General features: G+C 42.0%; 1 protein-coding gene across 5 annotated transcripts in view; it reads right to left on the reverse strand.

The window, feature by feature from the left end:
• The window catches only part of SEMA6A (semaphorin 6A), a 119191-nt gene that overhangs the window by 20392 nt on the left and 70951 nt on the right, over positions 1-27848 (reverse strand). For 2 of the 5 annotated variants that reach the window (XM_058043358.1, XM_058043359.1), the window contains exons 11-19: positions 25080-25211; positions 21657-21812; positions 20062-20238; positions 19214-19354; positions 19045-19125; positions 17072-17130; positions 15280-15300; positions 15097-15147; positions 8109-8273 (exon numbers count right to left, since the gene is read on the reverse strand). In XM_058043358.1, the coding sequence (XP_057899341.1) occupies positions 8109-8273; positions 15097-15147; positions 15280-15300; positions 17072-17130; positions 19045-19125; positions 19214-19354; positions 20062-20238; positions 21657-21812; positions 25080-25211 (983 nt within the window). The remainder of the gene's footprint in view (positions 1-8108; positions 8274-15096; positions 15148-15279; positions 15301-17071; positions 17131-19044; positions 19126-19213; positions 19355-20061; positions 20239-21656; positions 21813-25079; positions 25212-27848) is intronic. The other 3 variants (XM_058043360.1, XM_058043361.1, XM_058043362.1) reach the window with 3 other exon arrangements.

The raw sequence follows: 27848 nt of genomic DNA on the forward strand, positions 1-27848 counted from the left end.
CACACTCGTTTTAGGATCAGTCAGTTCCTTCTGACAGGGTCAGGATGATGGCACTGATGAAATACTGAGTATTTGCTCCACCTCCACACATTGAAACTCCAAGCCCTTCCCCTCAGACCTGCAAACACTGATTCAAAACCTAAGTTTTGACAATTTTTGTGCCACTTCAAGTCCTCATTTCCTCATCTGATTTATTACATAATGCCAACAACATAATAATATTCCTCTGTTTTCTCTGATATAGAAACTGCTTTGAATCTTTTAGATCCTTGTACATATTAGTGTATAACAATATTTTTGTGTAAAAACACACTCTGCAAATGTAATTCTTGGTGCAAAACTCAGCTCTCCTGTGATGAATATTAATTGTTTAATTTATGCAAAAAAAAAGTCTGAAGCTTTGTTTTGCCGCAGATGTTTTTCCCCACTCATTTCATGTCTACTTGTAAAGTATCTTGTTATATCAGCACTTTACATTCTTTATCATAACTGTACCTGAAGTTTCTTATAATTTTGTCTCACTGCAGCAGAATCTGCCTGAACATTTGCAGACTCTCCAGAGACAAGCATTGTCAGCACTTGGCAAGTCTTTCAAGTAGTGATAATCACAGTAAAATTTAGTAACACTGCCACTTGTGTACAATATGAAATATCTTCTGGAGGCAGGTTTTTAAAGGAGTGGCTCTTGGGCTCCCCAAGGGCACAGCCCTCTCCAAATAAAGGAGTTGACTATTAATGATGTACCAGAGGAAAAGCTGCAGTTATTGATAATAATAATATAGATTATACAATCTGTAAAATAATAGGTGCTACCAGATTCTGTATCTAAAGGAGCCCTCTTGATATCCAAATAAACCAGCAACTCTTAACTCTGTAAACTGTGTTAATCACATCTCACATCTAATCAGCTTTTTACCTTAGTTACAGGGATATCAACAAAGGGCTTGCTAAGGAAAGGTGATACCACTTACAATCTTCAGCTAAGGAGTGCTGAGCCAAGTAAGAATAGAAACATTAAAGACTGCTAACCACTACACTTTTGTTGTTCAGTGTCCGGCTCAGTCACTTCCACCTGACTGCTGTGAAGAAGAAGCTTTTTGTAGCAGAGCCACAAAATCATAACCCGAATTTTCAACCAATTTATCAAAACAGTGATTAACAGGCACAGATTTCAGGCAGATAGGGAATGTGTGAGAAAACAGAGCTGTTGGCTACATGTGCACTAAGGAAGCCAGTACTAGAAAAGCATGAGTTCAGCATTTCCGAATGGAGGCAGGAAGGACAGGAGGCAGCAGAGAAGGGCAGCAGGGCAGTGAGGGACAGGACCAGCTACTCTTGAAGAAAATCAGTTTGCCTTCTTCACGGAGGCCCTGTGGAAGAGCTGTACATCTCTATCCCCCCTCGTTAGTAGGGCCACTACAGGGGCACGCAGCACTAGTGGGTGTGGAGGGTAAAGCCTTGGAGCGCTCCCCAGGAGGAGCTGCATGACTCCCACTGCGGAGGAGGAACACCAGGTACAATGGCAGCAGGGGGAAGGTTAGGCAGCAAGGTTAGGGAAACTGTTTCAACAAAGGTGAGAAACACAATTCAAATTAACACTAAAACACAGCAAGAAAGAAAACAAAACATAAATATACTCTAGAACATGTGCTGCTCTTTTGTGGTTTTTTTCAGTTTTGTTTAATTTAGTTTTCTGGGGAGATGGGGGGAGAATAGAAACGAGGGTTGCTATTTAATTTGTCCAGTCACAGGGGCTTTTTTTTTTTTTTTTGTTTGTTTGTTTTTTGTTTGTTTGTTTTTTTTGTTTTTTGGTTTTTTTTTTTGTTTTGTTTTTTGTTTTTGTGGGGGTTTTTTTGGTTGGTTTTTTTGGGGTTTTTTTTTTGTTTGTTTGTTTGTTTTCCTGCAATATAAAGCGCATATTCCTTAATGGCCAAAATGAAAATGCCAATGCGATGGCAATGCACAATTCCCACTCTATGGGTTGGACTACACATTTTCATCTTGGCAAGAAATGTGATGTAGCTCAGAAACAACAGTTCCAGAGTATATTTAGCTACTAAAGCTGTGGCACACAAATGTCACATTCCCATGAGTCAACCCTTTTAAAGAACCCCGTCTTCACACCCCCACAGATATTCCCCAAGATGCCTGCACTGAATTAGGAGTGAAGCATATGGATGGATGTGACATCATCAAAGCAACCGTGTTACAGTAAAGAAAACAGCAAGTGGATTCTTATACAATTAGTACAATCAGTAAGGAGACATTTGTGAGCACAGAAAAAGAAAGAAAACACTGCTCAAAGGAATAGACACAACCAATGAAGAAAAACACAAAGCACCTTGCAAAACAAGGAAAAATTATTTTAAAAAAATTCTTTGTGAATGTGTGAAAGCAAAAGAAATCACAGCAAAAGTGGTAACAAAATCTTGATAAAAGGATTGTAAGTGTAACAATTACTGATTTAATTTTGTGTGAGAACTCTTTCCTTTGCCCTTTTGAAACAACAACTCGATAGAATTTTGGAGCCAAGTGGCTGTGGCTGGGCAAGGCAAGGAGTAAGAGCACACAGGTGGATGGTCATGGTGGAAAACCATGCGGGCACCGCTGCCGCCATTGTTCCGAGGGGTGTAGACTGCTTCCAGCCTTGCCAAAAGCCATGGTTAGGCATCAAAGAATGCATCATATTTAAATGACCCTGTCAAGTACTTATAAGGTTCTTTGGTAACCACCACTCCCTGCGGAAGGAAATATTGAATGTAAGCCACTTCATCAGTCAGTGAATTGAAGCAAAAATTATTAGAATTCATCAGTTATACATTTAGTAATATTTTCACTGCATGCTCTTCTGAAAGCTGCTAGTGGCATACAAGATGCTTTTAAGAGCTAGTTTTCCATCTATTAAGCATTGCTTTTCAGAAGACTTGTGAAGCAGGGACCCACACACAACAAACAGTGCTATGCTGCCTTGTCTGGCAGCAGCAGAGGCATTGTATTCAAGACTCCATCCCTCTACCTCTATGCTTTTCCTTTTTTCCTTTTTTCCTTTATTCCTTTTCCCCTTCCTTTTCCTTCCTTCCTTCCTTCCTTCCTTCCTTCCTTCCTTCCTTCCTTCCTTCCTTCCTTCCTTCCTTCCTTCCTTCCTTCCTTCCTTCCTTCCTTCCTTCCTTCCTTCCTTCCTTCCTTCCTTCCTTCCTTCCTTCCTTCCTTCCTTCCTTCCTTCCTTCCTTCCGACACTTCCTTCCTTCCTTCCTTCCGACACTTCCTTCCTTCCTTCCTTCCTTCCTTCCTTCCTTCCTTCCTTCCTTCCTTCCTTCCTTCCTTCCTTCCTTCCTTCCTTCCTTCCTTCCTTCCTTCCTTCCTTCCTTCCTTCCTTCCTTCCTTCCTTCCTTCCTTCCTTCCTTCCTTCCTTCCTTCCTTCCTTCCTTCCTTCCTTCCTTCCTTCCTTCCTTCCTTCCTTCCTTCCTTCCTTCCTTCCTTCCTTCCTTCCTTCCTTCCTTCCTTCCTTCCTTCCTTCCTTCCTTCTCTCCCTCCCTCCCTCCCTCTCAGGGTGGACAAGAGAATGATACTGCTTATTTTCAGAAGTGGAAACTGGATTTTCTAAGAAATGCCCTCTTGCCTGAGGTATTTTGTATAACAGATGTTACCAACAGATTGGACAAAGAAAGAAAAGATCCTCATTTTTTGGCTGTCAGCATTATTATCATTGATATTGCTGGGAGGAAAGTGGAATGCTAGGTAAATCACAAGCCATCTTAAGGAAGGCATGAAGGTTTATCTGCCTTCCCTCCACTGCGTAAGTGATAACCCTTCTTCTTAATTGCATTTCTACAATTGAAGACCAAGGGACAAGGAATTAAAAAAAGAAGATATCTCAAACTGAGCTTAAACTGGAATTAGAGTGAGAGGTTTCATCTTCAGTACTGTCACTCCCTTGCATCTGAAGTTAAGGTTTTGAGTTTGAGTATTGCAGCCACCTGAAATTATTCCTCTGCCAAAGCTCAGCAGGCCCCCAGCCTGCAGGGTGCAAAGAGGCTCTGTGCTTAACACACAGGGAACACTGATCAGGTTCTAGAAATTCACTTTTCTGGTATAGATTTTGCAGTTATTTTCCCAGAATGTCCCAGAATCTACAGGATGAAACTCTTTAAAGATATTGTTCAAACAGGGGTAATTTTTCCTTTTTTTTTCTATAGGAAGAGCTAATTAGCTGGGAGGTGGGGGACAAGTTTACATCCTCTGCCTGTGGGAGTTTAAGTCTTCGTCTTCAATTTCCTGCCAATAAGCCTAAAAGCCAAGGCTGCTAGATTAATATTTTCCATGTTATCTCCTGCCTAATTTGACCAACCTCCTCAACTGGCAAAGTGCTTCAGGCCTTGTCTCTGCTGGGCCAGCCAGGTGGTGCCCATTGCCTCTGTGGTAAGGGACTGTGAAGGCTCTTAGAGGTCAGTGCTGGGGAGTTCAGTGGGAAGCCCTGGATGTCCCTGGACCATGGGAGGCATCGTGTATCTGGGCTGTAAGGAATGACAGGCACTGAGGTCAGTCAGGGCCCAGACCACCAGCAGCTGCTCATGTAATTCTGCTGAAGACTGTTCTGTGATGTTAATGCGCTCATCACTCCTCGCTGAAAGCCTCCACAAGAAATGCAAAGAATTCAAGATTCAGTGGGTCAGATGGAGGGGGAAGAAGAGGGGAAACTAGTAACCTACTAGTTTGGGCAGACAATGCAAAGCATCAGGTCTGGCATGCAGTAGCTTCTCTAGAAACAGCTGATGCTTTTGTCTAATGAGTTTTTAATATAAAATGTATGAACAATGGAGACTGGAATCCACATTTCAATTAATATTTTAAGTGTTTTATATCAAGTATTCATAGCAGAAAGAACTGAACTTGTGTGTTCCTGCCCCTCGTGAGTGCCCCTAACCACTCAGCAAGTGAGTTTTGCTCATACTCATCTTCCTTCTGACACACTGAGTACTTAATTAGTCCACACAGAGAAAAACATCTTCAACAGAGATTGAAAGAAGAGATCTAAGAACACCCCAGAGAAGAATAACAAGAATTCAGATCTCTCTAGGCAATGGAGCTATTTGAACCTAACTCCCCTGTTTAAAAGGAACCATATTAAAATCTGAGATACAGATTAAAAGGAACTGAAAGAAGGATGAGGGTCAAGATGCAATGAGGGGCACCACCACCTCTACATAGGAGAAAAGGTTCTTCTCTATGTTCAAGCAGCAAATTTTGGCAATTCTTTGCCTAATTCTCTGTATGTATGGCAGAGGAAGAATGGAGGACAAAGGACCAGAATTCTACTAGACTCTGAGCTTCAGCAGTGGTCTGAACACTGGGAAATGACACCCAAATCCCAACATTTTAATATGTGTAAAACAAAACACAGAACCTCTCAATGAGTAGATATTTATGCACCATTTAATGTACACTAATGAACACACTAAAAGGAATTTTTTGCTCAGGTCTCACTGAAGACAGTGGGACTGAGGACCAGTGACTAGGACTACTCCCAGTTTGCTCAATGGTTAAATAGAGCAGGCTTTCCTTGTCTGCACGGGAACACTGGACCTGATTGGTGATGTCACAAGTGGCAGGAGCCTGGGCTGCAGTGATCATGCACTGGTGGAGTTCACAGTCCTCAGGCACATGGGTCAGGCAAAAAGTAAAGCCAGGACCCAGCATCTTAGAAGAGCAAACTTCAGCTCTTCAAGAAGGGCAGTAGGACGCCCTGGGAAACTGCCCTCAAGAACAAGGGAGCAGAACACAGCTGACAGATCTTTAAGGATATCTCCCTTGGGAGATCTCCTGAAGATTTCTGAATCTCCTGAAGATTTCTGAATCTCTGAAGATTTCACTGAAACCCAGGTGAAAGAAATTGGATGGGAAGACAAGAAACTGAATGGCTGTATTGGGACCTGCTAGCTGAACTAAAGGGCAAAAATGAAATGCACAGGTGGTGGAAGAAGGGACAGGTATCATGGAAAAAGTATAGGAACACAGTCTGGTTGTGTATGGATAGAGTCAGGAAGGTCAAGGTGTAGCTGGAGCTGAACTAGGCAAGGGATGCCAAGAATAACAAGAAGGACTTCTACAGGTATGTCAGCCAGAAAAGGAAGGTTGAAGAAGATGTACTCCACCTGGCAAGCAATGAGGAGAGGGCTGAGGCATTTAACAACAATTTTCCCTCAGTCTTCTCCTGCAACCTCTGTTCCCGTGCCTCTTGAGTGTTTGGTCCACAAGACAGGGCCTGGGGGAGCAAAGTCCCTCCCACTGTAAGAAAAAATCAGGCTTGGGACTACTTGCAGAACCCAAAGATACCAAAGTCTATACAACATTGTGATATCTATCCCAGAGTCCCAGGAATTGGCCTGATTTAATTACCAAGCCACTGTCTATGATATTAGAAAAGTGTGGCAGTCAGGTGACTGGAAAAAGGAAAATTTTGTACCCATCTTAAAAAAGGGTAGAAAGAAGGGCCCTGGGAACTATCAGCTTGTCAGTCCCATTATCTCTGTGACCGGATCACGGAACATATCTTCCTAGAAACTCTGTTAAGGCACATGGAGGGCAGGGAGGTGCTCAAGACAGCCAGCACAGCTTCACCAAGGGCAAATATTGCCTGACTAACTTGGTGAAGGGAGTCCATCAATGGACGAGGAAAGAGCTACATATGTCACTTATCTGGACTTTTGTAAGGCCTTTGACATGGTCCCCCACAACATCCTTCTCTCTAAATTGGAGAGAGATGGACTCGATGGGTGGACAATTTAATGGATAAGGAATTCACCGGACAGCCTTATTCAGAGAATAGTGGTCAATGGCTTGAGGTCTGAATGGAGATCAGTGACAAGTGGTGCCCTTCAGGGGTCAATTTTGGGACCAACATCTTCATCAATGACATAGTGAGTGACATCAATGACAGAGTGATCCTTCAGGAAGTTTGCAGATGACATCAAGCTGTGTGGTGTGACTGATGCATCTGAAGGACAGGATGCCATCCAGGGGGACTCAGAGAAAATTGAGAAGTAGACCCATGGGAACCCTGAGGTTTAACAAGGCCAAGTGCAAAGCACCTGAGCAGGGCAACTCACAGCCCAGAAAGCCAAATGTATATGGGGCTGCATCCAGAGCAGTGTGGCCAGCAGGGCGAGGAAGAGGATTTAGCCCCTCTGCTCTGCTCATGTGAGACCCCACCCGGAGTGCTGTGTCCAGAGCACAGGAAAGACATGGGCCACAAAGATGATCAGAGGGCTGAGAGAGCTGGGGTTGCTCAGACTGAGGAAGAGAAGGTTCTGGGAAGATGTTATAGCAGCCTTCCAGTACCTAGAGGGGAATATATAAGAGCTGAAGAGGGACTTTTTACAAGGGCATGCAGTGATAGGACAAGGCAAATGGCTTCAAACTGAATGGAGGCAGGTTTAAATTAGATATGAGAAAGAAATTCTATACTCTGAGTAATTCTTTACTCTGGGTGGTGAAGCATTGAAACAGGCTGCCCAGAGAAGTTGTTGATGGCCCATTCCCGAAACTGTTTAAGGCCAGGTTGAATGGGGTTCGGAACAACTTGGTCAAGTGGAAAGTCTGTCTGGTCATGGCAGGGGGGGTTTAGAATAAGATGATCTTTATGGTCCCATCCAAATCAAAGCACTTCATGATTCTATGATTCTATGGCTATTGAGAGATGGAAATAATGTGAAATTAGCTGAGAACTGTTGTGCTGCCTTGAGAATTCAGAGAAAGGCAATATAAAAATGCATCCTTTAGAACAATAGGAAGCCATGGATCTTGCTTTGTCAGACAACAGGAGAGATCAAATTTAGAGAGCTAAATCCTCTGCTTCCCCCCTTCCCATACACATGCACAAAACTCTCTATAAAGGCATACACTTCTGTTTGTTTTGTGTGGATTCCTCAGGCAGTGAATTATCTAGGACTGACTCTAAGATTGGCTGTTTAGTTTCAGACTTTACGATAAGCTTTTAATTATAGCATGGGAGTTTCATTACATGTTACTCTGAGCCAGCTGGAAGCAGTTACACTTTAGTCCTCCTCCCCCTCCCTCCTCACCACAGGATGTCATTTCCAAGGCCTTACCCTTCTTGTCTTGATGATTATGGGATGAAACTGCCACATATGGATCTGTATTTTCAGATGAACCAAGCGGATCCTTCCAATCCAGCATGCGTCCCCTAGCATCATAACCCTGTCGAGCGCGAGAGTCAGAAGTGGTGGTGCTTGGGACTAGGGAACTGGAGTGTCCTGTTCACATTATAAATACAGGTAGGGAAGACAAGTCTCATTAGTCACTTACCACCCCATGCTACCTCCCCATGCTCAGGGATGTACAGACTGCTTTGCTTCTGTGACAGGTGAACATCTTGTCTTAGGCTGAGTAATACTTCAAAAGTCCTTCAAAATGTGACTCCGAAGGAAGAGGGGATTTGAACCTCCCAGATCCGGGTGCTAAAAGGTGCTGCCACTGAGCTGGCAGTTCTGTGCTTCTCCACAGAGTTAAATGCATAAGAAAGAGGGTAAGCACACTTTATCTGAGTCAAGCATCCTTTGGCTGGATTCAGCACACATGCCTGACTGAAACTGAAGCGTCACCCCATGCTGTCTGATACTGGCTCAGTCAAAAAGCAGATAAAAAAAAATCAATGTAGAGCAGAACAAAGTCCAAAATGGCTGGAACTGATTGGGAATGCCAGAAGAACTACAAAAGGGTGACATCATGAGGCACTCCACCTCATGTCCCCAGGGAGTGAGGGACTGCCCAACACCAGTGTGCTCTCGCTAAGGCCCTCCTCTCCAGACGGGAAACACCCCGGGCCAGCTGCTCACACCCGCCTGCACCATCACTGTTGGTCCTGTCTGAGCCGGTGGCCCAAAACGGCTCTGAAATAAGCACAAGCCTGAGCACCATTTCTACTCAGAGCAACAGTGCAGACAGTGCCTCACCACGGGATCTGCCCAAGAACCCCTGACTCCAGCAGCAGCTGAGGCTGAGGTCTCACATGCCTTTTTTCCATTACAAATGCTCTAGACATTGTTACTGCTGCCCTGAACAAGACTGAGCTGCTTCTTGCATATCATACACACCCCAACAAAGAGCACACTCACAGAACTTGCCCCACTGGAAACACAGCACAATTTGAAATGTGCTTTGGATGGGACAACAGCATGTTTGCAAACTCATACACTCTTTGCAGCTGGACTTGAAAATCACATCAGCGCCTAAATGCTTGAGGTGCTTGGAGTCTACTGTCACTGGAAGACAGCTCCCACATGGACTTTCCAGTGGCTCAGCTGCTTTGGGGAGAGGGCACCAAAAGCCATCCACACCGCAACATTTTGACCTCAAAACCATTCTGAAATTTTTCTTTTGGTACATGTGAAAAAGTGAGTTATTTTCATCAGGATTCAAGGAGTTCTGCGCCTCCTTAATTTGTAGAGTAACTATATCCCCTTACCTACTTTTCTTAAGGAGCCCATTAAAAAAACGGGGTTTTTGACACATGCTCAAACTAACAGAATTGGATTATTCACAGACAGGATGGCATATAACATTTTTCGTCAGATAACTCTAGACAGACTGACAGCAGCCCTCCTTTCTCCTGTCTCCTTTTGAACAGCCCAGCAAATTAATTTTCCTTCCTCAGATGAATCTCACTTGGAGAGGAGTCCAATCACCAGGCTACAGGCTGCCCTAGCAGGGACCCTCTCTCTGCTCCTTTCCTTGATCTTGCTTCACTGCTCAGAAAAATAATTTGAGACTCACTGGGGCAGAGACAGATCAACACAAGGAGCTGAAATTTAAGCCTCACACAGAAGGCACAGAGCTGGGCAGGTAGAGCCTGTGCTTCTGTAGTTTATTTTAAACAGCTCCTGGATAACCACAAAGCTTTTGAAAACAGCATCTCAAAAATGCTGTTTTAAATGGCTTCTAAAGCCATACAGCCCCAGCTCTCAGAAGTCTAGAGAGAGATGATGAACCTAGATCCTCAATTCCACTCCAACTATCAAAAATCTAAATGTTGGCCACCAATGTCCCCAAGCTTTTAGATGCACCCACACGATTCTTTTTATCCAGCCCTTTCACCAGCTTCATGGTGTTGAGCTACTGATGAAGTCAGCAAATTCCTGCAATTATTATTAAGATGATATGATTTAAAGAAACCCTGTTGAATATGAATGACTTTAGAGTAAAAAAATGCCTGTGCTCCTCCATAAGTTTTTGAGGAGCCATTTTGATTTACTGAATTGAATTATATATGGGAGCATTTTGGACTATGTTTTGTACAGGACATGGTCACAATGAACTCCTTTAACTTGTATGCTTAGAAAGGAAAACTGGTTAAATTTACAGTGCTCTCACCATGAAGCCACCCTTCAACTCCAACTAATTGTTAACACAATTTAGCTCTGGATGTCATTCTGAAGGTTTTATACTGACAAGGGCAGTGGATTATATTTTACCCTCTCATGGTAGAAAGTGTGTTTTCTCCCACCCATCTTTCTTTAAAGCAGCAAATTAAATGCTGTGTTTTGTTAAGACAGAGTTTTAAATGCTGTGTTCTGTTAAGACAGAATGTCATCCAAATAGAAAAGAGAAGCCAAATGTGATCCTTTCTTAAAAGGTTTCCGTAAGTCCTGTCCTGGCTGGGGACATTGGTAGCACACAGATAGAGGACTCCATTTGAACTCTAATCCAAATGTTCTGCCTGCTTCACAGCAGTCCTGCAGCAGGACTGTTTGTGTCCAAAGGGACTGGTAGAGGTCCAGCGACTGAAAACACACCCCCTTCTTGAAGCAAGAATATGCTGGCTCCTGAAAGCATACACTCCAACACTATTTTACGCTTGTCAACTCCCGTGCTCATTCTCCAGGAACAAGACAAATAACAAGGCAGAGAACAGACTAGAAAATAGAAATTATGGAATTTTCATGTTTTCTTTTCCCTAAGGATTAAACCACAGTGCAAAAAGTCATGGGGTTCCAGTCGTCAAGATTATACCCCATTCAGCAACAACAATAATGTGTACAGTATTTGGTCAGCTTACACATAGTGGTGCACTCACCATAAGACTGCAATTAGTCATTGCTTGATAAGGAGGTAAAAGAGAAGAAAATCTTGCCAAGTAGCAATCATATTTTAGGCCTGTGTTTGACATGCATTTTTACACCTGTATCTCTTTCCAGACACTCGCACTTTTAAATATGCCTAAAGGAAGAGTTCTGGGGAAAAGCTATAAGCTTAGTTAAAGAAAAACATTTCATAATACAGAAATCTAGAAGAAGTATATGCTTAAGGGACACATTTTTCAGGGGGGAAGAAAACATTCTTGAACCATATGTTGCCAATACACAGAGAACTTCCTGGTAATGGAAAGCTAAGGCTTTGTGAAGCTATTAATGTGTACCAGATGGTCACTAGGTAGAGAGGGGTTCCACACAAATACAAGGAATCAGTATATTTATTCTCTCTGTTACTAATGTATTAGACTAGTACACACTAAGAAGCAAGCTTACACAGTTGATTGAGACAAACTTTCTTCCACTGGATTTTGAGGAAGCAGATTAAAGCTTAATAGCCCGTCCCAGTTGTGTTAGAGCTGTATTTGCAAACACTTACTATGAGGCAGTGATACTGCTCCTGTAAGCACTATCACAGTGTCCTGTAAGTGCCTGAATAGCCAGTCCCACTGGGTGAATTTCACCTCTGAGCAGAGCAGCACCACAAATGTATGACCTATTTAAGTTTCTCTCATAAACAGAGGAAAGACTGAAGTGGCAGGCAAGCCAGTCCTGGCCCTCTCACACACAACCATTATCAAGCCTTTACAATGCACTATATAGTTCTCAACATGTAGTGGGCCTTTTTTTCCCATTACACCATTTTTCACCACTCTAACTTGCAAATAAGATTTGTTGAAATGTATTGAGGCTTTGGCACATCTGAGATGTGGCCAGAACCTCTGTGTTAATAATGGTTAATACAAAAACATCTGAAAAACTAATTCTGCCTTTGTTTTAAAACAAAGCATCTGAATAACTGTACACATAGTGCTTTTCAAATGTCTTTGTTTAAAGAAAACATGTAAAAATCAAATAGACACACTCTAAAAAAATCTGGATTAGGTGCTTCCATTATTTGGAAAAACTTTTCATTTGGAGTGCTGTAATCAAGTAACAGAGGCAGAGTAAAAGCACTTAGTGAGCACAGATAATGATTCAGAAAGGTGCACTTCTGAAACTATAGCTTGTTCTGAAGTGCACTTGTAAAATGCAAAGAGGTTTTTTTTTCAGGTTTAAAACAAAGACAGAGATTCAATACTATCAGTATTTGATAGTTGGTCTAATATGCACAAGTCATTAGAATCTCAGAGGTTAAGATATCTGCACGCTATCCTATTAACAGCTAAAGGAATCTAATTAGACAATTAGAGGAAAAGTTAAATCAATACTGTAGAGGGAGAAAGGACTATGGCTAGGAGGTAATATAAGGGCCCAATTCACTAAGAATTGATGTTTCCAAAGGTAATTGAAGCTGCTTAGACTTTTGCAGAGTGATCTAGCTTAATCTCCTTGTTTAAATATGTGTCTCCTGCATAATTTCTCTCTGACTTTCTGCATCCAGACCTTCCGTCTGCTATCCTCTCCTTGGGTGTCAATGGAGTCACCTGCATGAACTTTGCACGTTGCTTGTTTAAAACTGATCATGTGAGGCTGCCTTAGGAAGAGAGCCCATGTGCCAAAATCAGGAGGAGGCTGGTGCCAGGAATGCAAAGATTAAGGGCTTGGTTCTCCTCTCATTCACACTGCTACAGATTGGCAGTAAGTCTGTTGAAGGAGGATGATTTGTAGTGGCATAAGTGAAGAGAATCAGGCCTTATGACTTCTTTTGGAGCTTCAGATGACTTTGGGTATATTTAGCCCACTGAGCATTCACTCAGTTGGCATTCTGGTACTGGTGTTCTGAGGCTTAATCTATTGTGACATACCATTTACCTTTGCATTAAACTGTACTCAGTACCATCAAAAGAGATAATTCATAAATTTTTTGGTTTTTTCAAGATGCAAAATTACTCAGACCAGTCTCTACAGCTGGCAAACAGGAACATGTTTACCAAGACTGGCTTACTACCTCATCCTAGTGGAAGATCAATAGAAGGTCACTAATGGAAGGTGAAAAGAAAGCCCAACTGCAAAAATATCAGACTAGGTAATACTAAACCAGTTTTACTAAACCAGTAAAAGGCGAGCTGACTTGCACAGAGAGCATGTTATCAGGATGTACCTGAGAGGAGTCAGTGAAATAAACCATAAAAGGCAGGACATGAACGGGAACCCACACTAATGCTGGGTCAGCGTTTCTCCATTGCACCTGTCTGTAAGATCCTACTTTAAAAGCTGGGTTCATTTATGGAGTCTCTTTTTGGCCTTGACATGCCTGTACAAATGTACTCTCTTTTGTTACCTGTACTCTCTTGGACTACAGCTTTTTTCCTTCTGTTGCTCACTTGAAGCACTTTTCTGCTTTCTTAGTCAGATTAAAATATAATTTTTACCAAAGTACCTACTAATACTCTAGCTGGCAGGATCCAGAACCACAGTTCCACAGTGATAACTCTGCAGACTATGGAATTCACATACAAGCAGGAAATCTAGAACATTTCTGGCACTTCAGCACTATACCCAAAGCCACTCTCTTTATCTTCATATTCAGAGTACAAATTTTTATTATTACTCTTCTTTAATTACTGCTTTGTGCATTAGAAATACAGCAATTTCAGAATGAAAGAAAGTATTAACTGGCTATGCGGATGAAACTGTGAGTCTTCCATATATCAGAAAGTCTCAGCTTGCCTTTGATTTTGCACATTCCCTTCACTGGTTTTCATTACCATACGTTCAAATAAGTTTCACCTGCACATTTTTCATTTCCTGGTAATAAACAGTAGGGTGAATTTGATTTTATTTTTACAAATGTTGAACAGCATTACTGTGCCTCCAGTTATTTATATTCTGCTGTACTGAGCTGTCATTGGTTCAGTTTCATACCTACATACTCTGCAGGCACAAGACGAAAGGATCAATTAAAAGTTCATCACAACTTCACATTAACCAAATGCATGGTGAATTTGATCTAGCCCTAATGAACTGCTAGTCTTACAGCCTGAAAGGAACTTCACAAGGAAGCTCCCACCTCTCGTGGAATTTTGCCATTGACTTCACTGGCAGCTCTTAGCTTGTGAGTACTTGTCTTTGTTCAGGATGTCTGTAAGAAAAGCTACTGCAATATATGTCTAGGTTTGAATTTAAAGTGATTATTTATTCTGCAGTGACTCCTCATGAAAACATTTATTCTTCACTCCAAGAAACAGCATAATCTAATTCAAAATATGCAGAACAAAGTGGTAGAAAGCACTGTGAGCACAGATTAACAGCTGCCTTATGGGAACCTGCTACTCTAGGCTTGCAGGAAAGATCCTCTTTAGTTCAGGTCATTTAATTTGCTATGTAAATTTGAATGGACAACATAAATGACTCACCCTAGAAACGACAAGAACCTTCAGGAATTGAGGCATAATCCAGTCTCAAACCACATGGGTAAAAGGTTAATTTTCCTTATGAGAGAGAGATCTTTCTGTAACCCAGGGATAGTTCTACTTTCCCCAAGGTATCTCTGACTGGCTGATGTAACAGTAACGACACCAGCCTGGACAGCTTGTAAGTGGGATGTGAGCTAATCTCTTGTTTGTCCTGGTGAACAGATAAGATGCATCACTGTACCCAAGTGTTTCTTTGAGTGTCAGATGAAGCATGCTCTTAATCATGTCCGCTGGCATGCCATTAAAATAGGCCTTATCTGACTGTAGTTCAATCGAGACAGTTTTGAGGAAAGACAAGAAAAGAGGGATTGAAAACCAAGAGATATGACTTCATCCTAGTTGTGATTAGTGAATCGGGCCCTCAAAACCAAGACAAAAGAAGTAAAATTAGATAACAACTATTTGAGTACAGATACTACTAGCTAACACAAGGATTTGGGGAGAATTTTTAAAAACACTCATAAACTGACCATACACTGTGTAGTAAGACATTTTTTGATCAGGTGGAGCAGTTGAAATGTCTATGAACAAAATAAATTGGGAAGAAACATTAAATATAACAAAAGCATGAAAATATTTTTAAGTTTAGTAAAAAGTGATTCCTCCGAAATGGATTTGCTGTCAATAAATATTGAAACTAAGAACTTCCTTACCATTCAGGGCTACGAAGGAATCTGAAAGACAAATAACAGGGGAAAAATCATTATTTGTATCTTGTTCTTTCTTTTAAGTAGTTTGCTGCTAATAAGCGTTAATGTTTCAGCTGATATTTACAAGCATGTGATTTGTACCCTAAGAACCCGGGCAAAACTAATGGTTAGACATACCCGAAAACAATGTCTGTCTTTGAAAGTGCTCACGACCAGCTCTGTGCAGGACCTACTGAAGGAGAGAGGGCCAGCATGCCCCCTGCTTTCCTTGTAAATCCTAGTCTAAGGCAAGGCACTGCAGGGGATGCAGCCAGCAATGTGAGTCAATGAGGACAAAACTCAGGTGACCCAAGATCACATGAAGTAATAAAATCTGCTGTGTTAGCAGGGAATGAAATCTACCCCTGTGCAGTGTCAAGGTTCAATGCACCATTCAGGGCTAAAGAGGGATTTAAGCAGGGCATGGGCTTTGTTGCTCTCTGCACAGAAGCAGATCTCTCTCCATGAGCACAATGTGCTCTTCCTGAATAATTTCCTACCCTCCTTTTTTATGTAACTGATATCAGGTACACTCCACTCCTGCCTAACCTATTTGCCCGAGGAGAGCAGAACTGGCTGAAAAGAGCAAAGATACACCAGCTGGGAGCTGGCCTGATTTTGGTGCTAACCCATTTTACAGGGGAACAGAGGGGAGCCTATCTGTACCCCTCCTTCAAAAATCTTTGCAATGGTCTGTATTACCCGATCTTAGGGCAGAGGCTGAAACCCTTGTACTCCTCCAAGCACAGTGATGACAGTAATTAATGCCTCTTGAATAAGGATGCACAAGGCATGAGAAGGCTCAGGCTTTCTACAGAACGTCTGGCCCACACCATGTCCCATGGCACAGTCTAGCCCTCTGCTATTTTCCTCTGTGTTGCAGAAGTAATGACTCTCTCACTGTACATTGATTCCTCAGCTTCATCAGTTTTATTGCATCAGTGCAAATTAAACTGAAAAGAATGAGAGTCTTGATTTCATGAGGTTTTAAAATAATATTTGGAGCTCAGAATCAAACCAGTCTTGGTGAGAACATTTGGAAGAGGAGCTGTCCTGAACACAGATGTTGGTATTCCTGAAGGCTCAGAAATCAGCAAGGTTTCCTTGCATGCAGTGCAAGCTATGCACTTTTAAGCATTTCAGTACAAAGCCGTAAATGTTTAAAGACTGTGTTTAATCTTCCAGCTCACGCTGTCAGTATTTAAGGTTTACCATTAAAATTTCTTAGGCAATGCAATAGTACCTGACCCTGAATACCATGAGGTTGTCCAGACTGTATGTAAAATTCCCTAAAATTCACAAACTAAGCAGCTGTCATTTCTTGATCCGGATCTAAAGCTGAAGATATATTTCTCTGTCTCACTGTGCTGCATGGGAATGTAGTCCAAGTCACAGACTACACCAAGAAACCAAGCCACTTCTGTACATTTACATAAACAACCCAACCACCAGGGCTAATAAAGACAATGACCCCAATTCATTATGCCATTGCTGTAATCAATATCCTCTAGAGCTGAGCTTTTCTTGTTATGCAACCACTCTGAAGTCCAGTGTTTGTATAAATCACATGAACTGGGCTATTTTCCTCAAATGCATTTAAACAACAGTTCTTCTTGTGAACCTGCACCATTAGCTACATTGCTGTCCCTGTCATGGCTTATGTTGCTACAAAAGAATGCCTGACAGGTAATGGTGATTTGAGGCATTCAGAAGGATACTGTGACACATGGTAAATAGAAGTAAAAGCTTTGCTTACTTTGGCAGTCACCCAGGCCATCTGTATTGCCACGTTCTATGTCCTGTTCAAATGACAGTCTAAATAAGAGAAGGAAACAAAACAGTATGAATAACAACAGTCATAGGCATAACCAGAAAGAAATTATCACATGTTCAATTGAAATAAATCCCTGCTGTGAAACCAGCTATTTCTTTGGAAATTCCACACAAAGGCTGAAAAACTGCAACATACACATTTGAGCTATTCATCATTGCTTAATGATTTCTTGGCTTCTGATGATACTTTTCCTTTATATTACTACATTTTAAAAATCCACAGCATGCCTCGTTACTGAGGGAAGAAAAGACTTGCACTTTTTAAACTGTTAAATACAGGATGTTACCAGAAGCACCTGTAACCCTACACACCTGATCTTCCTGTGCACAGAGTAGATCAGGCACACTGGCACTTTGGAGAGGGGAGGGAGCCAACCCACTGGGCAGGTACTGTGCTTGAGGAAGAAGCCTGAATTTCAGCAGTCACTTGGGTACGGCACCAGATGAGGCTCAAGGCATAGTGTCCATCCCACAAGAAGTATTCCTTTTAACTCAGGGGCTCTACTGACAAACACTCACGTGCTTTTCTAGCTGATGTGCTAAGCTCTCTCTGTGATTTTGGATAACTATGGAAGCTGTTCTTCCAACTTCCTGTGTGGTCAAAGGTGAATGACAAGAACCTTGGAAAACTTCCAAATACAAGCCCTTGCCTATATTAGGATCCTGCCCTTGAGGCATAATTACCCTTGCAGACAACTCATTCTAGCTCTGTGCTCTTAAAGCACCTGCTCTACTGTCATCTACTCCTGGAGGATGACTAACATCTCTGCCTCCTGTTGGCCAGCATAGAACTTCACCAGATACCTTCACAGCTGATCTGGACCCCCTTCCTAAGCACTGGACAGAACATGGGCTGCCTTGATCTCTTTTGGACTTCATCACTGCAGGCTGCATAGCCTCTTTCTCGATGGATCTATTGAGGAAAGTGGGAGCTGCTCTAAAAAGTGAGGTATGGAAGTCTCCTACAACTTGCCATGGAAGTTGAAGAAGCCTCGAGCACTTTTTGGAGTTATGAAAAACCTAATATGAACACAGGTACATTTTAACATTACCCTACCAAAAGTCAAATCAGAAACAGCCCACACTTTAGAAGTCAGACATATACAGACACATACTGCTACAGCACCCCCAGCAGATGGTGGAAATCAGCAAATTAAGAACAAGAGAGAAGCACAGTATGCTTGTCCATTATATAGTGAGGACTTGTAGAGAAGCAGGGTTAAGTGGTGTCAGATGTAGGGCTGTCAAGGCTCTGTGATGTCTGTGCTACACTTCCACTACTACCATGAGGGAGTACAGCTGATAGCTCAGAGTGGGCAGTCATGTGGTGCGGCAGAAGTGGCCATGAAATGTGAGCTCTGAAGTGGGTTTGCTCCCTGTAACCTTCCCAGACTTTCATTATCATAAAATAATTAAATTCTACTGTTAAGCAAGGGGAGATCCAGCACTTCTCTAAATCTGTTTAAAGCCCTTACTGTGCTCTGTTATTCCTCTTAGTAATGCACAGTAAATTAGAAGGACTGGTTTTGTTTTCAGTGGACAAATTACTTCAGTAATTTAATTTGGATTTTATTGCCTCTTTAATCAGCTGTGATGGCTCCAGTGTAGGCTGGTTCAGACATATCCATCCAATTCACTCCTTTCAATAATACACGGACCTTAATACAGCTCTTTCATTTTCTTCTTCCTCCTCTTTCAGCAGTTACCAATCAGCTGACGGTTCACATCAAAAAAAAATTTGCGAGACATTTCGGAGGTGAATGCAAATAAGATAGAAACAAACACTTCCCACATTTTTCCCTCTCTAGAAGCCGCGTGTTCCAAATAGCTTTGCCCAAGACTGCCTGGCACCACCGCCAGAGCTTCCGAGCCCTTCCAGCCAGAGCCCTTACTCACTTGGAGCCAAGGACCAGCTGCGCGCACACCCCGCTCTCCTTCACCCATCCGCAGTACGGGTCCCTGGACGCTATGCAGGCCCTTGGGAGAGAAGAGCACAAGGTGGCACTCAGGGGCGCGGCAGCCTGCCCGGTGCCCAGGCCCCTGACAGCCACCACCAAACACGTACTTTTTGCACTTGCCGTGGCGCTCGCAGCGCCCCAGGGGCACCTTGATGACGCAGGTGGAGAAGGCGACGTACAGGCCGCTGCTGGGCCTGTCGAGCTGCAGGCCCATGATCCGCCTGTCCTCCATGCCGTCGTAGCTGCACCTGATTTGGATAAAAGCGGGATGTGGGTGTAACCGGGCTCTGCTGGGGGAAACCCTAACTGTCCCCCAGGCTGAAAAAATAAGATCGCAAAAAGCTTCTGCCAAAAAGATCCATAAGGAAGGTAGAACTGAACGAGTCAAGGGGAAAAGAACACACAATAGCCACTAAAAATACTGACAGACATATAAGAAGTATTAAAAATGCATGGGATAGTTAAGAATTTGGGAGCAACAGCACACCAGAAAAGCTTCTGACGGCCCTTTGTTTTTGTGTTTATTCTTCTCCAGCACTCAAAGTAGCTGAAATTTCTGCATGATTATGGCTCACTTCAAAGCCCCCTTAGGCATATTTGAGGAAGACTGAAATGTGGAAAATTTCCCTTGGAGAGTAGCTTGCTGCTTGCTGAGTTATTTGGAGAGGAATCAGGGTTTTTTATAGGATTAGAAAATTAATCTTCCTTTCCAGAACTTCACTTTTAATTATCCATCAGCTGCTGCATAGGATGGGCTATTTTCTACACAGACTGAATAAAAAAATCTTATTGCAATGTAGAGACTGATAAGCAGACATCCCCTCCCTAAACAATTTAAAATTACCCAAAAAACTTGGCTTCTCTAACCACTTCCGTTTCCATGGGACAAGTTATTCTCTGGGAAATCAGAAGTTCAAAGTCACCCATACATGAGTACAAAGAATCAGATACACACTTTTCAGGGTTGTAAACATTGATCTCCTCCAGGAAAAGGCTGTCATTTAGGAAACCAGTGTTTCCTGTCCGTGCCAAGAACTTCAGGATGATTCCCTTCTCTGACCCCAAGAAAACCACGGTATAGTTCTGATATGGCCCAGCAGCAGAGTCAACAGCAATTTTGGTCAGGCGATATCTAAAACAATAGAGCATTTTCACAGATAAATCACAAGAGATAATCACAAAATTTTCATTTATTTGATCACTTTCTTCATGTCAGATAAGTGTATGGTAGATTTCTAGCAACCATAAAACACATTTAAGCACTTTTCCTACCTCTCTATAAATCAGCACAGACTATACCAATTTGGCTCCCCAGATGTTGGGGATTTTTCAAATGTTTGCATACCCACACATCCAGTAGCCACCAGAAGTGTACAGAATTTCAGAAGTGTCTAGACGTTCAGAAAGCTGAAGGGCAGCTAGGAGCCTGAGGCCATTTAGGAATTATCCTTCCAAAAACCTGGTGATTTCTTCAGACAGGGATAGAGAATCAGTACAGTGAATTGTTTTAAAAATTTCAAGCTCTGTCACATTAAAAGCAGCTGAGCTAGGTTCAACTTGTTTTGTCAGGAAAAGCTGTGCCACTTCAAGAGTAAGATGCTAAACACCACTTTACCTCACTAAAAATAATCACACGACCACCACTGAGCAAGATCAGCACTGAGGTGAAATCAAATCTTGGGGTGACACAATTTATTGAAAACAAGTATACTGGTGGTTTGGTACCAGCTGGATGGTACTGCCTATCAAAGGGAAGCACTCTGTGGAGCTTGTTACTCTCATCTTTGGTTGGAGGCACAGAACCTGACAGAAAACCTGACATAAGATACATTACTGTAACGAAGTCAGACCCTTCCACAGAACTAAGTGCCCAAAACAATATTCTACCTTTGCTCAGGGGAAGAGTGGAAAATACTGCAAAAGTTAGTCACATTATTCTGTTCACTGCTGCAGGGTAGATAAGTAGTATAATGACCACAGCAGGAGTGGGAATGTATTTTGATAGGAAGGGGATAGCGTATTTAACACTTGCTGATTTAGGAGTCTTTGTTTGATCCGTTATTATTTTTTTTCTTGTTGCCATAGAAAGGATGCAGATTAGGCAATTACTTCTGCCCTACACACTTGTGCAAACATTAAAGCTTACCAGCACATAACCTGACAGACATCTACATATCCTGTGAACATATCCTGGCAGACGTGTTTGCATCCTGTGTACATATTCCTGAGTTGTCTGCTGATCCTTGCCTCAAGTTTTTACTGAGCCATCTCAAACACTGACCCGTAAGCCAAAAGGTGATTAAGCCTTCCCCGCACAGCAGTTCCTACAACATCCGGCTTCAGCACAGCACGGTTGGAAAAGACTGAGGTCTTTCCTATCTTGAAAGCTCCTCAGGGAGTTCCGCAGCATCTGCTCAGCTCTGCCACCATTCCTAGCTGGATTCATGCCCAGGACACCAGGACATGTGCAGAGTTGGAGGGTATTGGAAGCAAGGCTGTTGGCACAACTTGGCAGCTACAGTGCAGACAGAGCTCACTCGGTGCACGTACCTGACCATTGTCCTCAGGAACCAGGGTCGGTTGACAATGGAGGGTACAGCCTCATCCATCAGTGGATGTGTTTTGATGAAGTTCAGCGTATCATCTGGGAACTCATTAGATGTTACATATTTTTCTAATGATGTAGAGCCAGCACAGCAACCAGGCCTACATAAAACAAGACAGTAAAGCCAGAAAACTTATTTGACAGAGGGCAAGCTTCGTTTTGTGATGAAGCTCAAACTGCAATATGATGTGCTTTGCAGGAGTTTAACTTGGCAGAGGATCGATAAGTGTGGTGGACTTGTTCAGCACCTCAGGGGAAGCCTAAAATCCCACTCTGTCCTCCATTCAAAAGGACTTCATGTGTCACTTATGACTACAAAGAAATTTTTTCAACAGGAGCACTACACACACAGTTTTGTAATTTATCCATTCATAGGGAATGTAATCACAGCATGTGTGCATTTGGCTTGATGCTTCCCAATTGCATAGGTGTTTTCTGATCTGTAACTCGCCTAATTGACTGCTCTCTCCTGGAATAAAAGAAGTCCCTATAATACAGTAGGAAGTTAATTTTTTTTAACAGGTATGAAAAAATGCTACTTTTAGTCACATCTGATAGAAAACAGACTATTGAAGAAGACAAACTGAAGGGCATCCATGCAAAAATCCATTGTTTTTACCCTTTGTTCAATTTGGATGAGATGATTTAAGAATTGAGGTAGCTCATTGAGAACTTTCATGGAAAATTTATCTGCCATTCTTTATCAACTTAAATGCAAATCTGCTCATGCTATTTCTAAAATCTACCTGCTCCTAAGATGTAGGGCAATCTTCTTGCCTGGACAGGCCATCTCTCAAAGAATTAGCAAAGTGTTTTGTTTGTTAATATTGTATAGGTCATTTTCTTTAATAAAAGGCTCATTTGATCCCATTTTCCAGAGCACTGTGATTCTTCAGACCTTTGGGCCAGTGTGAGATGGGAAGGTGAAAGATGGACCACTCACTCCGAAACACAATTTTCATCTACTCTGTTGTGGGTAAAGGCATTGACATCAAGAGTAATGTCAACTTGAACAAAATACAGGACTGATCCTATCATCTGTGTTGCTCAGATTTAGATAAATATTCAAATATTAGGTAAATAAATCTTGTGTGGGAAGGGAACATAGGACTCGAAGGAACTAGCTGTGTCAACAAGTCTGGTCCCTCAAGAGCTGAGCAAGGACATTACATGCAGACAGTGTGTACTCTTGCCTCCTCATACCCAAAATACTTTAGCTATCTTGCAATTGCATGTAGAACTAGCAACAGATGGAGAGAAGGACAAATCAAGGGCATGATTGTTTTCCTAGGTCCTTGCAAGGGCATTGACCCATGAGACAGCATTCCCAGAGAAGTCGAGGGAACAGCCTGGCACCTTCTGGCACCGTGGTGTCTATGGTTTCTGTGTACCTAATCTGGAGGCCTATTTACTCCTAAATCCTAATAGCATGATTGGATTAATCCTGTTTTAATCTCAAAACTGGTTTAGTCGAGTCAACATAAATCCCAGCAAACCTGCTGTCTGGCCAAACAGGGAAGTGACACCTCGGAAGGGCTCTGGTAGTTTTCTGAGTAATATATCATGAGGGGCAGTAATGTTTCTGCATCATCCTGAGAAAGCCAGATAAAAATGCCCTTATTTCAAAGGTGCCTGTAATATACTTCAGCATGAGCTAGAAGTAATGATTATTTCTATTAAGCAGATTGATTGCTAAATATTATATGAAACACTGTTCACTTCAGATTATGTCCTTCAGGCTTAGAAAGAGCAATATTATCTCATCTCCATCATAAAAATTAGCCTGCTATCGGCTCATCCCAAACTTGTAATGCAACTTTCTGTTCTTCTTTCCTACTTTCCTCTTCTTCTTTTCCCCTTCCCTGACAATATATCTCAGTAAGGTCCAAACAAATAACCTTGGAGTCACCATGCAGCCTTGCACCCCCAAGGCAGACTATTGTAGTCAGCAACTTGTTTGAAACACTGCAAAACGAAGAAGAAAAATCCTGCAACACTGCTAGAAGCTGCATTACTAAGGCTCAGACTGAAAACAGACACAGGATTTACCAATTTTCCAGTCACCTTCAAGCTCTTCTCTTGAATGACAACTTCAGAATACAGACAGCACAGTAATACTACACTTGGCAAATCCAAAACATGATGGACTTGGCAGAAGCTCAGTGTCCACTGTGGAGCTTCATAAACTCATAGAATATTGTGAGCTGGAACCAACCCAGAAAGATCACTGCAGTCCAGCTCCTGGCCCCACAGAGGACACACCAAGAATCACACCATGTGCCATGAGAGTGCCATGAGTGTATTTCCTGAGCTCTGTCAGACTGGTGCTGTGACCACTTCCCTGGAGCCCAAGTTCCAGTGCCCTGGGTGAAGAACCTTTTCCTAATGTCCAACCTAAACCTTCCCTGTGTGACACAACTTCAGGCCATTCCCATGTATCCTGTCAGTGGTAGCCACAGAGAAGATATCAGTGTCCACCCCTCCCCTTTCCCTCATGAGGAAGATGTAGATTGGATGAGGTCTTCCTCAGTCTCCTTTTTTTCAAGCAAGCCAAGCAGCCTCAGCCACTCCTCACATGGTTTTCCCTCTAAGCCCTTCAACATCTTTGTAGCCCTCCTTTGGATACTTCTAACAGCTTTATATTCTTCTTATATTGCGGTGTTCAACACTGCACGGAATACTTTGGATGCTTTTTTCTTTTAAAATTATTTAAGCTATCACAAGCAATGTGAAACATGCAATAGAGGGGCAAAGCTTAAGTGAGATAAATGAATTTGATTTATCTATATGCATCTCAATATCTCAGAACAAAATGCCATTGGTGTCAATGAGTTAACAAGTGCCTGTCAACAGCAACTTGTTTAAAATGGTACTTGTAAGAAATATGAAGAATGTAGTAGAGGAGATGGATGCAAACATGTGGAAGTGGGGAAAACAACTCATAGGAGGAATGAAGTAAAATGAATCTCTAGTTTGGTGGAATGCTCTTTTTTGCTCTCCATAAATCATCCACTGTGGCACTTAATCTGCATGTTAATCATAGAACAGCAAACTGCAGAACTGGTGCAGGCTTTGTAATGAGATATATCTGTTACCGAACCAATTTACAATAACTGTGTAAATCACACCATTCTTAAGTGATTATTCTGACCAAGTGGATCTGATGCTGGCCTGATATATGTTACACAAATGTCATTTAAGTGGAAAAATCTCTATTGCATAGTTTAGATCCAAATTCAACTCAACTTTTACTTTATTGTTTCAACATGTATAATTGTATCTGCACCTTACAAGGCTGTTCAAAACACCAAAAAGCCTCTGTAGCCTGTATGAAGGAACTGAACAATATCACTACACATGAAACATACCTGGGCTTGGGCACTCGTTCATCAGGAACTGGTGTCCATGTGGAGTCTGGAGACTTTTGTTCTTTGAATCTCCCAGTAAATACATTGGCAATGTCAAGCATGTCATAGGCACAGACTGCAGAGCCAGGGATGCTGAAAAGTGACATTTCCCAGAAGTTGTTACTCATTCTGCAGTTATACATAAAAACTTGAGCAAAAAATATGCTCTATAGAAGCCTTCCTTCACTCAATACTGAACCTTAAATCCGGTATTAACAGGAAAACCCAGCCCATGGAAAAGCCTGAATACCAGTCAGCAGGCAGCTACCGACAAGAGAATTTTATTCAAAGTTTCACAGAAAGAAGTAATTGCAATAATCTTGAAGAAGGGAAAGAATCAGTCAACCTTTGTCTATCACTGGCAACACATGAGGAGAAACCGCCAGTCTCATTCAGAACCCACTACTTGGACATTTAAGGTCTTCTAAGTCTTAACATCTCTCAGTACCATCTCTTGTATTCCCTGCCATGCCTCAAAAAGCACATTGCAGATAATTCAGAAATTGGTTCTAATCAAACTGGAAGCGTGCTGCAATGTGCCATTTACCTGGCTTTTACATGTAATTCATTCATGCTCCCACAGCCTGATATCCACAAAGTGTTCCCAATGAAAAGGAGTTGACTATGCTCAGGAGTTTGGTCTACTCAATGAAATGAAAGAGCTTATAGAAACAAATTTGATATTATTTTAAGATCATAACATTGCAAATTTCAGTTTTTTGGATACTTGAATGGAACCGCACAACAGCATTGTTCAGACATAGTTAATTTCTCACCTACATACTTTTTGAAAGGCATGTGGGTTTAGCATGATCAGTCACTTGGAAGCATGAAATATTAATTTCTTGCCTATTTTTTACTAATTTTGTACATGAGCTACTGTATTTGTGTCTGACTCCCACCACTTGATTTTATTGGGTAAATAGCATGAACCCAGCTGGCTCAGGCTTTCAATCCTGCTCTTAGCTAGTAGGTTATTATACATCAAAGAAAAAATGTAGGAACTATAATACTGTTACAGATGATTAAGCTAAATTCCTAAAGGTATATAAATTGATAGAAAAACAATCATTTGAATAGTAAACAATTTCAAAATGTTTTACTGAAGAAAAACAAGTTGAGAGACAGTACAGTAGTTCTATTTTTATCTTCACAGATTTATCTTTTTATAGAGAAGGAAACTTCAAAGCTCAATATTAATGTGATTCTGCACAGCAGGAGTTTTAAATTTTAAAATTTATATTTTTAAATATAAAGCCATATATATGTGGATGTAAGAGATGGTCAAGGGTACATTTGGCCACACAGAGGACCTCATCCTAAAAGACAGCTCAAAACCCACTCCAGCTAGAATATTTTGCACATTGGTAATTAAGTCCTTAAGACAAAAAACCAACCATAAGCTCTTGAGGTGTGTCACACACTACTACAAGTGCTCAACACACAACTACACACGGATGGAAGCATTGCTGTGCTCAAAGGACTGCAACATCTTTTACTCGTGAGGGTGACAGATTACAGGTCTGTAGTGTGATGCAGTGGGAAGGATGGAGCACTGTGAGTCACAGCCAAGGAGGTCCATCCCCCTGTGAACTACTGGATGACAACTCAACACTAGTTTCTACTTGAGTGACCTCTGATTAGACTGAGGAATCTCTTCCACTTCAGTCTAGAAGGAAACTTTGTTCTAGAGACCAAAGGTGTTTCAACATTTCTTTAGTGGAGGAGGAATAAGAGATGCATTTATGTCAGAAGTAGGTTTCATAGAACTACAGAATCACAGAATATCCTGAACTGGAAGTGACTCACAAGCATCACTGAAGTCCAATCCTCCTGCAGAGGACATCCCAAGAATCACACCATGTGCCTGAGAGCATTGTCCAGATGGTCCCTTATGTCTGCCCAGGCTTGGTAACTTCCCCAGGAAGCCTGCTCCAGCACCCAACCACCCTCAGGGTGAAGAACCTATTTTTTCTAATATCCAACCTAATCCTCTATGACTCAGCTTCCTTGAGTCCTCTTACAGGCCACCAGAGAGCAGAGACTGGTGCTTGCCCCTCCTCTTCACCTCATAAGGAAGCTCTGAACTGCTGTGAGGGCTAAACAAGCCAAGGGCCTTGTTCACTCCTCATATAGCTTCCCCTAAAGTCCTGCACCGCCTTCATTGCTCTCCTTTGGACGGTCTCTGATATCTTTAGATCCTTCTAATATTGTGGTACCCAAAACTGGCCCCAGCACTCGAGGTGAGGCTGCCCCAGAGCAGAGCAGAGTGGGACAATCCCCTCCCTTGCTTGGCTGGAGATGTTGCGCCTGATCCTCTCCAGAACATGCTTGGCCCTCCAGGTTGCCAGGTCTGCTAAAAAGCTCTGTCCAAGAATAAATATATGCTTTTCTGCCATCTTCCATGTCTGGCAAAACCTGCAGCCTATAAAACAGTATTTTGCCTTTTACACCAAGTACTTAGATTCTAAAATGCAATACTTAAGGAAAAGAATTATTCATGAAACACCACAGGAAATACTAGCAGAGTGGGAGTACAATCTCAATTTTGAGATAATTGCAAGATACAATCTATTTTCTGATGTTGAATCTCTATTTGTTCACCTGTTTTTATTAAGCCAGATTGCATGAAAAGAGATCAACTTAATTTAAGCTTGCATTCCCTATTGGTGGCATAATTACTCCATTGCAGTTTCCATTGTTTTGATGTCAAAAGTGGTGATTTTACAT

This window comes from Melospiza georgiana, chromosome Z, assembly GCF_028018845.1.
Source record: "Melospiza georgiana isolate bMelGeo1 chromosome Z, bMelGeo1.pri, whole genome shotgun sequence".
In the NCBI taxonomy this organism is placed as follows: domain Eukaryota; kingdom Metazoa; phylum Chordata; class Aves; order Passeriformes; family Passerellidae; genus Melospiza; species Melospiza georgiana.